Source organism: Lepidochelys kempii, chromosome 7 (assembly GCF_965140285.1).
Source record: "Lepidochelys kempii isolate rLepKem1 chromosome 7, rLepKem1.hap1, whole genome shotgun sequence".
In the NCBI taxonomy this organism is placed as follows: domain Eukaryota; kingdom Metazoa; phylum Chordata; order Testudines; family Cheloniidae; genus Lepidochelys; species Lepidochelys kempii.
The window spans coordinates 110902046-110916656 of NC_136386.1; the positions used below are offsets into that span (position 1 = coordinate 110902046).

The 14611-nt window shown below is 44.0% G+C and overlaps 1 protein-coding gene across 1 annotated transcript; it reads left to right on the forward strand.

Moving 5' to 3' along the window:
- The first annotated feature begins 3963 nt into the window (after window positions 1–3963).
- VAX1 (ventral anterior homeobox 1) lies at window positions 3964–9309 on the forward strand. The gene is made up of 3 exons (XM_073354968.1): window positions 3964–4201; window positions 5961–6148; window positions 8776–9309. Exons 1-3 carry the CDS (start codon window positions 3964–3966, stop codon window positions 9307–9309), a joined length of 960 nt encoding a protein of 319 aa, XP_073211069.1.
- Window positions 9310–14611: the final 5302 nt, after the last annotated feature.

Consider the following 14611-nt stretch of genomic DNA (forward strand, 5'->3'; position numbering starts at 1 on the left):
TAAACCAGGAATATTTCACAGACAAAGAAAAAGCTGGAAAGCAATAGAAATCAAGGCTTTTCTGTGTTACTGAGGGAAAGGAAGCTGGAATACAGACAAAAAAGGCTGCATAATAAGAGGCAAAACTTTATACTGTCACATGAGTTTATACTAAACAAAATAAACTGGGGGGGGGCATAAATGTGGTTATATATCTAGTAGATCAATGTATTTAAGTATTATCAACATAGTTAATATATAATATAAGCTTTTCAAAACCATGTTATAAAAGGAATATTCTAATCTATTTTCCAGAGAATGAACTGTAGATTCATTGTTCATTGTGAATTTGGTCATCGTTTTGAAGTTGTTTTGTTTGTTTGTTTGTTTTGTTTTGTTTAAAGTGATAATTGGGTCTGAGCCTGATATTGCTAATTCCAGTTTCACACCAGCGTAAAGTGCACAACACCGCACTGACTGGAGTTATTCGGATTTATGCTAATTCCAATCAGAGTATAATCAGGCCCCATCTCTCTCTGTTCTTGGGGAGAAGTAACGTTCATTAAAACTTATTTTACATGTAATGGGAAAAGTAAGATGTGTTGGGGAGAGCAAATTTGGTGACAGTGGAGCTAATTAAGAAGTGATCTCTGAGATAGTCAGTGTTTACAAACATTAGTCCAGATCCTACAATGTGGTGAACATGGGTGGACCTCCATTAAAATCATTAGGTTCCATGTGGGCAAAGAAGTTTGTTCCCACAGAGTTTAAAAGGTAGACTGGGGGCATGATTATCTCTTATTCTTCCCATCATTTATCACTCCAAACATTGTCATGGTTTTTGAAAGTATAATCCTAGAAATGTAGGAAGGGACCTTAATAGGTCATTTAGTCCAGTCCCCTGCACTGAGCCAGGACTAAAAGGATCCAGACCATCCCTGAGAGGTGTTTGTCTAACCTTTTCTTAAAAAGCTCCAGTGACAGAGGTTCCACAACCTCCATAGGCATCTGTATTGTATTTTAAATGTATGCAGGCAAATGTAGCTGACTTAAGAGGGAAAAACATTTGTCGAAATAGTGTTACATAGAGCTACCCTATATGTTTACAAACAAGTTTTTATAGCCAGGTCTATAGGAGATCATACATTTAAGGCAAAACTCCCATTAACTCCACTGGGCTTTGGATCAGGTGCTTTATTGCAGGAAAGGCAGAGAGTAATAGCACATAAATCTGATGTTCAAACTCCAAATGCCCTGCCTCAAACAGTGTAACTGAGCTGAATAACTACCTGTTTGTTATTATCCCATCTGCCTAGATATTAGCATAACTAAAGCCATGGGGGAGAAATGTCATACACACACCCACACACCTATACAAATATAATTATCATTTCTCTCTCTCTCTCTACATTTCACAATAGACCTTTATGGAAAACACTGTATTACCTACTTTGTCTTAGGACATTTACTATGTAAAAATGTTTAAAATAATAGTCTTAGTTAGAATTTTTTAGAATCCGATGGCCAGCCAGGACTGCTTCCGCCACACTTCTCAACCATATCTATCTACTTACCTACCTACCTATCTATATACCTCACTACCTTCAAGTCGTGCCTATAGCTCATTTATGCAAAAATGTATTCCTACTACTGTTACCTTTTGTTCTCTTACCTAACCGCTCTGCTTGTTTGTTACATCCACTTGTTGTGTCTGTTGTAAACTTGCTCTGCAGGCATCCAGGCACGGAGCAGCTCGCAGGATTGGGTGCTTAGATTGGGGAAGGAATTGTTTCCTCCTTAGATATCTGGGAAGCGCCTTGCACAATAGGGCCTCCAATTAATTTGAAGCTCTAGCCACTACTGCAATACAAGGAATAACTAATAATAACAAACCATCAGAAATTGCTGAAATTCATTTGCTTTAAGGAGAAAGAAACCTGTTCCAGACTAGAGACATTCTGCATAATATATATGTGTATTAATTATATATACAAAGCACAGGGGCTGATCCAGGTCTCAAGAGTGACTTCTTTATCTACATCTGACACTTCTGAGAAATATAATAGAAAAAAATCTAGTTAGCTGATCTGGGCAATTATTGAAGAATATTTGTTGGAGACAGAATAGTCTGAAGTGTGTGTAAATTGCATTCACTTTTTAAATTTGATTTTATTTCTTGGCCTGAAATATGCCTATTTACACTAGTTTAAACTTAAACCATAGAACAAGGGTCTGCCCTCAGTTATCCCAGCCTGAATCACTAAACTCTTTTGAAGTCAATGCAATTACACCAATAGAATCAGAACCAGACCCGGGAAGTTGAGCAGTGTGTAATATGCTCATAACTGGACAGGGTGCTGCAATTTGATGTTGGCTTGTGATGCTGTTTGCAATATTAGCGGTCTGCACAGTACCTTCAGATGGGTAAAGATGCCAGTCACCAGCCCTCTGACACAGAGAATCAGACACAGAGACAGGAAAACCTGAGACTCCTGGATTTGTGTGAAAAATTCTCAAAGAAAATTCTTTCTCTGCCTCCGGCCCCTAAACTCTTTGTGAATGGGGCCAGTGCAACATGTGGCCTTTCACCCCGCCCAAGCACCATTGCCAGACAGCCACACTCAGAGAATTGTTTGTTAATAGTCCAATTAGATAATTGCCATCTTTCACTCCTTTTGCTCTACATTTCCCATAAAGGAATGAATAAGGAGAGCAGCATGAAGAGGGCTTCTGCCCTACAAGGTGACAAGAAGGGCTGGAGCATGCTCTTTGCACAAGGCCATTTGCTTGAATTGAATCATTGTAGCCTAATCAATGGTCTTATTGGATTACTGGCTGTTGCGGTTCTCAAAGATATTGTAGCAGAGACAATGAAATAGCCAGGGTAAAACTTTTTTTTTATCCTTTAGTAGACACGTAGTGGAGATTTTTCACGGGCTATCTCTCTCTCTCCCTCTCTCCCCTCCTGGATCTATCTGAACACAAAGCTGGCTTTTTTTTTTTTTTCCCTTCAATGAGCAGGCTCTACCAATTGGTTCAGTGTTTGTGAAGGTGCAGAATTAGCACACACACACACACACACAAAGCAAGCCTCTGAACTGAATTAAGGAGAGGTAGGAGTTTAAGATGGCTGTCTGTGGAGAGATGTGTTCAGGAGGATTTCTGCTGGGCTGATCCTCGGCTTCCTTGGACAGACCCACTCCAGGGGAAAACTTTTTTGTGTGCAGTAGTTGGTTTGTTTCGTTTAAACTCCAGGCTGCTTTTCTGCAACTGCATGTTTCCATCCTTTCCTAGCAGCTTTATTCAGATTTATTTGGCGTGTCTTGGATAAAGCCACTGTATAATCTGGAGGGTCAAAGGCAGACTGAAGAAAGTTAATAATGGCTGCTAATGGTGCTAACAATTCAGGGTGAATCTTGTCAAAAGTTTTTTTTTTTTCCGCCCCCCTTTCTGGAAGTCTCAGCCTTTTGATTGTGTGTTTCCTGAAAGCAAGACCAATCATTTCAGTTTATTCACTGGCTAAACTCTACTTGATTGGGGACAAGCACACAAACCATCCATTACGATCTGATATATTATCCAAACAATTTAGTGTATTCATGAGGTAACCTAAATGTGGAGGCTGCAAAATTACCCCTAATCAATTGAAACAGCGAGTGCTCGTCCCTCTGTGTGTGTAACAACTACATGGCTCTGTAATAAGGCAGACATTAAATCATTTTGGAGTTGTACTGTTGAGTACCTGATCACTGGGGCTCAGGGAAGCTGGACAGCCACATTAGGACGTAGGGATCGAGGAAGAAGCAAGCTGCCTTTCTGTTGGGATCAAAGCCGACCTTCCTTGCGAGAGGTGCTTTTCCAGATCCCCACCCGTCTGACCGCAGGCTGTGCAACAGCCAACCTAGACTTTCTTTTCTTTTCTTTTCTTTTCTTTTCTTTTCTTTTCTTTTCTTTTCTTTTCTTTTCTTTGTTTTATTGCACTACATGTTTGGGAAACAAGACAAAATGGACGTTAGATGCAATTCAGAGGCTGAAGCGAACCGGGTCTCGAAGAACGGACATAAAGAGGGCAAGGAAAGCAAAGGGTCTGAAGGAAATATTTCTACTTCTTTTTTGAAGGATCAGCAAGGGACTTATTCTGCCTCGGCCGTTTCGGAAGATTGTAATAAAAGTAAATCTAGTTCTGCAGACCCGGACTATTGCAGGAGGATCCTAGTTAGAGGTAGGAGTTTTGGAGGCATTTTGTGTGTGTGTGTGAGAGAGAGAGAGAGAGAGATCGGAATTCGAGTCTTATTTTTATTAAAAATATGTGTGTTGGGGTTTCAAGATGTTCCTCTTTTCCTGCGGATACAGAGGGGGAAATGCCGCTGTAGAGTGTACCTCAGCATTTCCAGAGGCAAGGGGTTCTAAGTCTATGGCTGTTTGATAGGGTCTGATTTAGTTTTTTATTTTTTTATTTGTTGGTATCTTTTATTAATGTACACCTTTGGTTCCTGGGAAAAGTTTATCTGCATTACATTTCTTTCCCACTTTTCCTTGGGGCCTCTTAACCGCCAACCGTGGGGGCCGTGAAATGCATTTATTTACAGCCTTGCTTGATTCGCCATAGACTTTCCAAACGGTGCCCTCTTCTACAGAGAGCTCGGCGAGTGTCAGAGTCCCCCTCGGCGGGGCTAACGGTGCGCCCGAGTAATCTTGAGCAATGCCACGAATAAGCAGCGATCGCGGTTTAATTTTGTAACACCTACGATGCCCTTCCCCACGGAAAGTCCTTGCGCTCGCTGCTTCTGCACGCCTCGGACGCTAGAAAGGAGATGCTCGGATAAAAATAGTGTATTTCGCCTTTTGCATCTCGGTGCATTTGTGGTGTTTGTGGTTTTGTTGGGTTATTTCATTCTGGGGTGGGGATATATATAAAATGTAGGTGTTTCTGCTAGGTCCTCTGTCCCAGGGTCCATGATGTGAGGTGGAATTTACGGGGTTGACGGCGGAAGAACTATTTCCGAAGCAATCACTCTTTAAAAAGGAGACAGGAGGGATTGAATTGGGTTTCTGTATATTGACTGCTTTTATTTCCCTCCTCCCCATCCTTCGGGATCATTTCCCAGGCCACTAATGAAATGATTTGATAGGGCTCTGCGGAAATTACAGTTTTATTAAGGTGTGTGTGTGTAGGGAGGATAGAATTATAATAAAATCAGTGCAAAGGAGGCCTTGTAAACAATAATTAATCCTTGCGCGACCGATTGACCCTAGAGAGGGGTCAGGTTGAAATGATGTGGTTATCTATGACTTAAAGTTTAGTGTGGAGGTAAAATTAGGGAAAGCAAGGTTGGGAATGCTCTAGTGTAATCTGAATCGAGCTCCAGCGTGACAGTTTTGCTAATCAGATTTGCCCTGCTTTCTTAGGCCGGTGCTAAAATAAAAGTGAGGCTTTTCTGTGTGGTTTGTTTTAATTTTTTCTCCCCCTCTGGGCATTTTTAAAGAGTAAAGAAGCGGCCATAACTCTCTCCTGCCATTCGGGGTGCGAGATGCACTTAAAATCCAAAACCGCCGCATGGTGAAATGAAACATTTCGTAAGCTCGAAATGGTCCTGCCCCGGAATAGCTGCTTTTGGGCTTGCGAGGCTTGCTACCCAATAATAACAATAACCCAGCAGCACCAAAGAATAACCCTACAGTGAATAGGGCCCAAGAACGCTTGGTGTTTGTTACAGCACTGAGATCTCTTAGTGAAATGTATTAAACGTCCTTAAAAAGAAAGTCGGGCTGGGGGCATTATTTACAGATCTCTGACCCTTAGCGCCTCCTCTTTTCCTGGGTACAGTATCCCCATACCATGCCCTGATTTTACCAGCCCGATGGCCGCCTGGTTAACCTGGCTTTGGGTGAGGACGCGGGCTGAGAGCCTGCCCGGCAGCTCTTTGCATTGCTCCGAAAGCGGTTCCTCGGTGTAAAGTGACTGCGCGTTTCTTTGCCAGATGCCAAAGGTTCAATAAGAGAGATTATTCTGCCTAAAGGACTTGATCTGGACCGCCCCAAACGGACCCGAACGTCCTTCACCGCGGAGCAGCTGTACCGGCTGGAGATGGAGTTCCAGAGGTGCCAATATGTGGTGGGACGGGAAAGGACCGAACTGGCCCGGCAGCTCAATCTTTCGGAAACTCAGGTAGTGCGGAGAAAGCACCTGCTGCTAGGCACCTTTGAGACCTCTTTCCCCCCAACCCCCCCTTCCCGAGTCCCAGCACAGACACACTCCTCAGGGATGCAGCTGAAGCCTCGTCCACATAAACACCTGCTCGCAGGCTTACATCGGCTAGACAGGCAAAGGCTGTTTCTGTTTCCAGAGCCCACTGCCTGGTTCACACAGGATCACAGGCCTCCTGGCAGACACAGGCGCACACTTTGTGGCAAACCGTTTCCCCCACCCCATAATAATCCCAGTGATCTGTGAATATTCACCCTCAGACACAACCTGACACGCAGGCTTACACAGACAGAGAGAGAGAGATCAAGCTGCTGCACCCTGAAAGAAAATAGGGAGGCTTAAAAGTAGCTGACAACTTGGTTTGGTCACAAACTGAGCTACAGAATGTAGCAAATCTCTTCTGGAACTCAGTAAATGCGGGCGAAGCGGTTTCTGATGAGACATTCGATACACAATGCGCATTATCAGAATGATGCTTGGGGGTGGGGGGAGAGTTGCTTTCAAAATGTGTGGCATTGAATTCCCGGGTGGGAGCTGGGGGTGGAGGGTGTCCAGATTTGAAAGGCAATACAGTGTAAGCAATGCAAACCACTTTTCATAACACAAGTCCGCATGCAGGCAGCTGTCACTGTTTGCAGGAGCTCCAATGCTTCCCTGAGCTGTGGGTGGATTCAAATCAAGTTTTATGCCCTTTTCCACGTTAGACTGCTAGACTTTTTCAGACAAAAGTACGCTACCGGCAAGCATATAATCAACAAATTCAGAGCTCATAAATGATTTTCTATTCGATATATTTACTTGCCCCTCTAAACTTCTCTTGTTTGATTTTGCCTGCTAATGTGTCTTTAAATTGAGTTGTTGTTGTGTTTGTTGTTTTTTGCGTTTGGAGTGTGTGTGAGTGTGGGGAGGTATTTTCACAGAATCGCATGGGGAAAAAAAACCTGTCCATGCGCAATTTGGCGATGAAGGGAGCTGGAATCGTGCTGCGTTAAAATGGCTTAATATACAAATTCTGCTTTGTTCTTAATTTCATTTTTACCTGGCGTGGGGGGTTGGGTTGCAACACCGGCCACATTTTAAGTTTTCAAGTGCAATTTAAAGAGAGGGGGAAAAAGCATCCTTTGCACCTCACAAGAATCAGGTCAGCATTGGCTGACCCATTGTAACTTTTTAGAGAGAGGGGTTTTGTTTTGTTTTTTTCCGCCCAGAACCTCTGGTGCAAAATAAGGATGAGCCAATTCCCTCTGTAATTTAGAACCCCCTGATCTCCCCCTGCAGCGTCTAGCATAGGAGGTGACACGGGCCTTAAGTATTCTACCTGGGAAGGAAATACTGTATAGAAGAGACTCTGCGAAAGAGAACAATATTGTAATGCGACAGCGAAAAAGTAACTGAATTATTAGCTGCTTTGGGGAAAAACGCTAGACAATCCCCAGTGCTTCATAACGGAAAATAGATAGCCGGTAATTAGTCCTACTTGTGTTCACTAAATGAAAACCCGTCTTATCAGATGTATTTATCTTTCATTCCTCCCTATTATTAAATGAACTAGGTTGGTGGACAATAGCGAAGTTTCTGCCCTATTTGACTGCCTCTCTTTTTGTTCTGGGGGCTGAGCGAGGAGTTATTGACAGGGCAGTGAACAGAGTGTCCTGTATGATTGTGCAGTGTCCAGTGAATATTTATGTCCGTTCGAACAATTAAAAGTGCAAGGGGGGAAATAACCCCAAAGTCAGCGGGGGAAAAAGAACAAACTTCTAAAGCCTGGTTCCCTATGTCTGTTAAAAGATCATCCGGGGTAATAAATTCCTCTGACAAACTAATGAGCCTTTCTTTGCCGTGGGGCAGGTAAGGCAAGTTAAACAGTCTCAGAGGCTAGAGGAATATAGATTGTATTTCTCTGAGTTAAAATCGTATTTCAAAGGGGCGAAGGGGGATGCAGCCTGCTATGAGATGTGGGGAAAGGGCCGGGCAGCGGCACCAGGCCTTCTCCTCTGGCGTGGGAGCCGAGAACAGAGAAGAACCACGTTACTGTCACTGGATGAGCGTGTAACTCCACGCTGCCGGGGAGGGAAGAGGAGCGGAATGAGCAGCCCCCTCTCCCCGAGGGTGCAGCTTCGGAGCCTGCTGGATTGTGCCGGGGGGTGCCCCACCCGCCCCAGGTTTAGGGCTGGCTCTGAAATAAAACCAATTTAAAGAGTCCGATCCTGCTACCACTGAAACCTATGGCGAAATTTCCGCTGGCTGCAGGAGTGGAGAACCCGGGCCCTTTAAGGTGCCTCCGGGTGCTACACAGCTCCCGAAGTCAGAACTCATAAATCCGAGGTAGGATTCCCCCTCTTCCCCCCCCCCCCGTCGTAAAAAATGCAGCTGAGTGGTTCATTGCAACTCCCTAAGCCTCCTCCTCCCTCCGCCCAGACTCTCCGATGCGGTGTAAACTCCCTGATTCCGGAGTGGCCGGCAATGCTCAAGCCGGCGTCCATTGTCCAGTCCCAGGACCGGGCCGGGGGTAAATGGAGAGGGGGGGCAGCCCCTTGGCCCCCGGGCTGCCCCCCCCAGCCCCGCTCACCCTGTGCCTCTCTCCCCAGGTAAAGGTCTGGTTCCAGAACAGGCGCACGAAGCAGAAAAAGGACCAAGGCAAAGACTCGGAGCTGAGGTCCGTGGTGTCGGAGACCGCCGCCACCTGCAGCGTCCTCCGGCTCCTGGAGCAAGGCCGGCTGCTCTCCCCGCCGGGACTGCCCGGCCTCCTGCCCCCCTGCGCCACCGGCGCCTTGGGCTCCGCGCTGCGGGCCCCCAGCCTCACCATCGGGACCACGGGCACCGCCAGCTCAGGGCCCGCGGGCGGCTCCCCGCACTCGCCGGCGGTGAGCAGCGCGGCTGGGCCCCCCCAGGCTGCGGGACTCCACGCCTCGCCCAGCGCCGGCCATAACCTCTTCAGCCTGCCGGTGCCCACCCTCCTGGGCTCGGTGGCCGGCCGGCTGTCCTCTAATCCTTTGACAATGGCCGGATCTCTGGCAGGAAACTTGCAGGAACTATCAGCCAGGTACCTGAGCTCTTCCGCCTTCGAGCCCTACTCCAGGACCAACAATAAAGAAGGCGCTGAGAAAAAAGCCCTGGACTGACTCTGAGTAACTCTATGTATTTATATTTATAGTATCTATTTGTGGCGATATTTATGGAATAATGACACGTTAGTATCTCATCAGCCCTCCCTTCAATCCCCCCTCCGCACCCTCTCCTGCCCCCCCATAACAATCCGCCCCCCCGACCATGCTTCCCGAGCCAGACTTATTTCCGAATGCAACAAGGAACGAAACTATGTTTAGAGGCGAAATCATGAAGTGGACAAACACCTCACCCAAGTGTAGCCGCTAAATAAACGGATTCCTGACCACACAGCCGGGACGCCATCACTGTTAGTGATGGAGACCCCTTTATTTTAGCGTGGGCGGGTGTGTGGGGGGAAGGCAGGGTGGAGGAGGTTTGCCAGCAGCTCAAAACCAAACATTTTGACTGCATTCTGAATCAAACCAATGCAAACCTAACGATGATCCACGTTTTTATCTGGGAAAGGGACTGGGGAGGAGGGGGGAAATGGAAAGGGGAAGTTGATTGCAGTTTAATCATAACCGTTTTGACTATATTCTGAATTAAACCAATGCAAACCGCTGCAGGAGTGGGGAAGTCGATTCCAAACAAACGGCCATAGAAATGGAACCATCAGGTGGATTTAAATGTGTTGCCAAGACTTCAGTGACTCTAAGCACAAATTTGCTCAAGGTTTTGTGGCCCCATATATGTGTATATGATGACTGCACTACATTAACAGTTTAGTATCTTAGTTTGTATTTATATTTGCTCTTGATACAGATCCAATCCAGAAAAAAAGTCTGTCAACTTAAAAAAAATATTGAATAGTTTAAGGATCGGAACAGACTGCCTTTAAAACCCGCTCATTAAATGCAGATACAGAAACCAGTGACTTTAGATTGTTTTTAATAAAAACAATATTTCACTTCAAGATAATGCAACGCCCCTTTTTTTAGTTTCAAGAGCTAGTTCTTCGAACCAAAAATAACATTAAAATGTTGTAAAGGTAAATATCTGAAATAAGGGAAAGTAAGGTAGAGAGATTGGCGTGATTCCATCTATACCTATTAAAATGACAGGTTTTTTTCTACTTGAGTTTCCAATACCTGCAAAGTGTATCCAAATTAAACATCTTTAGGGTTTCCTCCCTCCAGAATACTCTCGCAAATTACTTACATTTTGATTAAAATGAAAGTAAAATATAAAGAACGTATCTTTTTGTACTTCGGTGTAATAATCCCCTTTGTCCTTTTGCATACTTGTTACGGTTATTTTTTCTCCATCCGCCAGGATGTTTATTCCAAACTCTAGCATTCTGATCTATTTCACATTAAGTTTCAGTACTTGAATTTGTCAGAAAAAGAATTCTGTAGTTAGCTAGTTTGTTTGTTTGTTTTAGTTTTTCTTTCTTTAACCTTTAATATAAGGCGTTTACAAGCTGTATAAATACGTGCCACCAAACCTTAACCAAAAATAATTACAAAAAATGGAATGGTTGATGTAGTCTAGAGAATTAACTATAAAACAGAACTGGAGAGAGAGCGAGAGCGAGAGAGCAGGACAGAAAACAAAATAGTAATTTTATTGTGAATTATTTACGTCTGAAGTTTCTAGGCAATAGTGGAGAAAATAATGAATGAATCGAGCGCCGAGAACTTGCTACTAACTTTTGTTCTGAATGTTTTTGGCTATTTGGATGTTTTGTATTTATGTGGTGAGAGTGAAATATATTATATCTATATGACGACAGAATTAGGTGTACTTTCGTCTTATATTTAAAACACCATGTACGATGCAAAATGTCAAAAATCCTTTCTAGTGGATGTTCTGAAGTCGATTGCCTTTCTGGATCTATAGTTCTGTTGTGTGTCCGAACAGATGGGGCAGTTTGGGATTCACAATGGAAGAGCTGAGTTTACACCGGTTTTAAAAACAAACAAAACTCTCTAAACATGGCATGTAGTTGTTTATTTAAATTACGAGTGCGAGTCAATTGATTAAGCCGGGGCTTGCTTCCCTTCGGACCAATAATAAGTATTTTACTGGCCAACAACAAGTATCATTTCCTCAGGTGTTAATAAAAAAAAAATGACATTGCAGTTACACTACCCGCTAGATTTTCAGAATAGGAGTTCCCCGACCCTTGTGCCTGTGTAATCTCTTTATATAAAAAGGAGAGACAGAATGAAATATTAATGATAAACCAAAGGGCTTCCAGTAAAGAAATAATCCCTAGGAGCCCGATCCGGAGCTCAGGGGGGAGTTTTGTCCGAGAAATCAATGCAGGGCTGGGCCCTCTAATGATTGCCACTGTTACAAACAGAGCTGTGGGGAAATAAAAATAAGAGGGATTTTCAAGACAGCTTAAAGTCTAAACCAAAGTCGGTTGCAATTCATGCGGCTTCCCGCAGAATGCTGGCGGAATTCAAGCGCAATAAAACCTGTTGCCTTTTCTGGATTTCCTTCTGCCCAGTTCTCAGTCGTCTCCCGATGGTTCTCCTTTGCCAGGTTTTGAGTCGCAAGTGTAATCGAGTTCCTTGAGATCAAAGGTACTAACTAACCTGTCATGTCCAACTCGGGCATGCACTTCTTACAAATTTCTGTATCCACAAATCCCATACATCTATGGCTGCACGTAGTTAGCCACTTTTTAACAACTGCAGGCGAGCAAATGTTTCCCAGATCGGAGCACCGGCGAATCTTTTGTTATTACTTTAAACTGGGCAAATTTAACAGAGAACGGATTTTTGGTGAAAATCAGAATTGTGCTCAGTTATCCAGGAGGGGTGGTAATTTTTCTAGCGGTCCCTGCATCAAACTCGAAGAGAAAGATCAGAGACTGGAGGTGTAAATTAAATTCCGAAGGCAATTTTTCATCTCTGGGTGCCCAGTAATATCCCCTGTTTCCAGCAGTAGCAGTTTTAGGCGCTACCAGGCATTGTTTACACTCCATCTTTATTTTAGGGTTGTTTCCAAAGCGGACAGCTCCCCGGCTCCAAAATCAAGTGGAGATTTAAAAAAAAAAAAAAAAAAAAAAGTTTGCAGACGCTTCACATGTGATCGGGGAATATGGATCTAGCTGTTTAATGAGGCAATTTATCAGAGGTAGAGTTAGACTCTTTATTTGAAACCTGCAAGAGACAAAAATAATTAATCAAACTAAAGAAAATGCTGACGACGATGAAGGAGTCTCCCAGCAAGAATAAAACTGAGTTTACGTTTCTAGAGGTGTATGTAAAATAAAATAATAATAATAATAATAATTAATAACATAATTAATAGCGCCCGGTTTTAGTCCTTGCACAACTGGGGGAAGGGAGAAGAGATTGTGCACATCATTAGTTATGTTTTCTTTACCAAAAGAGAGAAAACCTGTTGCTAAAACAGCTCCCAGTTCCCCCCCCCCCCCCCCCCAGCTGCCAACCTCCCCCATCCTTCTTCCTTATGAATATATCAAACCGTTGAGTCTGTCCCGGTTGAAATTTGCAAGCGTTTATATTGAACCCCATTTCGGGGAAAAACAAACAAACCTGCAACTACATTTTGGCAAATGAACGGATCAATAAAAAGAACACGATTGTCTTTTAATCCCCCCCCCCCGCCCCTCTGTCTTTCCGATTGAACCAAGGCCCACTCTGAGGGTAATTGTTTATTTTGAGAGCCTAAAATTGGTGAAGCTCCCTGACTGTACACACTGGCCTCCTCTACCCCCCGCTTACACACGGTGAGCTATTCTTGTTTTCAAAGAAGCCTCTTCTGCAGTAATGAAAAGTATATTTGTAATTTAAAAAGCGTTCGGAGGCAATTTAAGTCCATTTCAGGATTCCACCCACACACCCCACTCCCTACAAGCACGACACAACCTGCGGGTTTAAAAAGCAAAGGGAAGGCCAACATCCTCCTGAATCTTTGCCAAGTCTCCCACTCACAGCTCTGGAGTCCTGCCCGTGGAAGGCAATTCTGATCCTCCCCTGTGTTAGGTTTGTATTTGACCGTTCTGGAGAATGCGTTTGTTGGAGCCAATGGAAGGTGAAATAATCCACATTCCACTTGAGTAAGACACCTTTGATTAGGGCAATAGAGTCAGAAGCACCTGTCTTTACATGGTGGCTCGGAAGGGTTTTCATTGTTGGCTGCACGGGTTAAAGGGCAGACCATTTTTTTTTTTTAAATATAGATCCAGTTCTGCTGACAGATACGCGATCGGGCACATGTGATTTGGAGCAAGAACGTAAATGAGGGATCTGTTTAAAATCACGTCTCTGTCTGTTCCCTTTAAATTCCAGCCACCCAAATTCTGTTCTCCAGTTAAAGCCGGGGTGTTAGAGAAGGCGTTGGAGGGTGAGTTCAAGGCAGGCCGCCACTCACCTAGTCTCTGCAGTCTGATTTCCAGTGTTACTTGACCCTGATTATTGTCAACCCCTTATGTTCCGGGCGGAATGATGGAGATGGGGAAGAGATTTTCCATTTGTTTCTTTTAAACATTATCTGATCGCCTTGGGTTAGGGTTATAAATTCCTCCCTGGCTTTTCAGCGCAATGAATCAAACAAACCCGGAGGCAATTAGACATGAAATGTTAAGCTAATTTTTGTGGGGAGAAGGAATCCCACCTGTAGGTTTTTGTTTTAACCTGACCTTTAAAAAAAAATCCATGTACATCTATATCCCATTTTCTGTGGCATCAATAATAGCTTCCTTTATTGAAACCTAAAGGCTGTTTCGAAGCTACACGCTGCCACTTTTTGCTGATTATTTAGTTGTTGCATTTCTTTCAGCTTGGAAAAGAAACATAAACTGTCTTTGTCAGGTTTCCCGTGGCTAATCAGGTTCACTTCCTGGGTCTCCGGGCCCTAGCGCTGTCTGTCAAAGTTATTTCTTGCCCCTCACAGTAACATCTGAGCTCAAATGCTTCAATGTCTGGGCAGCATGCAATGCAGGGGTAATATTTAGAGCCAAAGCAAATAAACACAACCCCCAAAACTATCTCCGGGGGATTTTAAAAAGGAAATAAAAGGAAAAATTTATACTGATGGTAGATTTAATGAAACCTTGCTTTTGTAAAACCTAAATTTAGCACCTAATTTGACTTGAGAATTAAGAGTCTGGCACTGATCATCAGTTGTTGTGTAGCCAATGTAGTGGGTACATTGACACAGGGCTTGATCCTGCAGCAGCCCTCACACAGGTGAAACTCCTGTTTAGCTCAATGGTCAGGCCAATGACCCAGGTAGAACATGCAATCCAGTGTTAGCTATGCCCATTTATGGGGAAATGCCATTTTCCAATGGTTATATATGAAACTGCTATACTGGGGGGGAATGAGATTTTTCTCC

Excerpts from the sequence above, each read along its gene's own strand:
- VAX1 (XM_073354968.1), top strand. The coding sequence starts at position 3,964 with ATGTTTGGGAAACAAGACAAAATGGACGTTAGATGCAATTCAGAGGCT. Across the intron at positions 4,202-5,960 it reads CAGGAGGATCCTAGTTAGAG|ATGCCAAAGGTTCAATAAGA; the intron begins GTAGGAGTTTTG and ends TTTCTTTGCCAG. Across the intron at positions 6,149-8,775 it reads TCAATCTTTCGGAAACTCAG|GTAAAGGTCTGGTTCCAGAA; the intron begins GTAGTGCGGAGA and ends CTCTCTCCCCAG.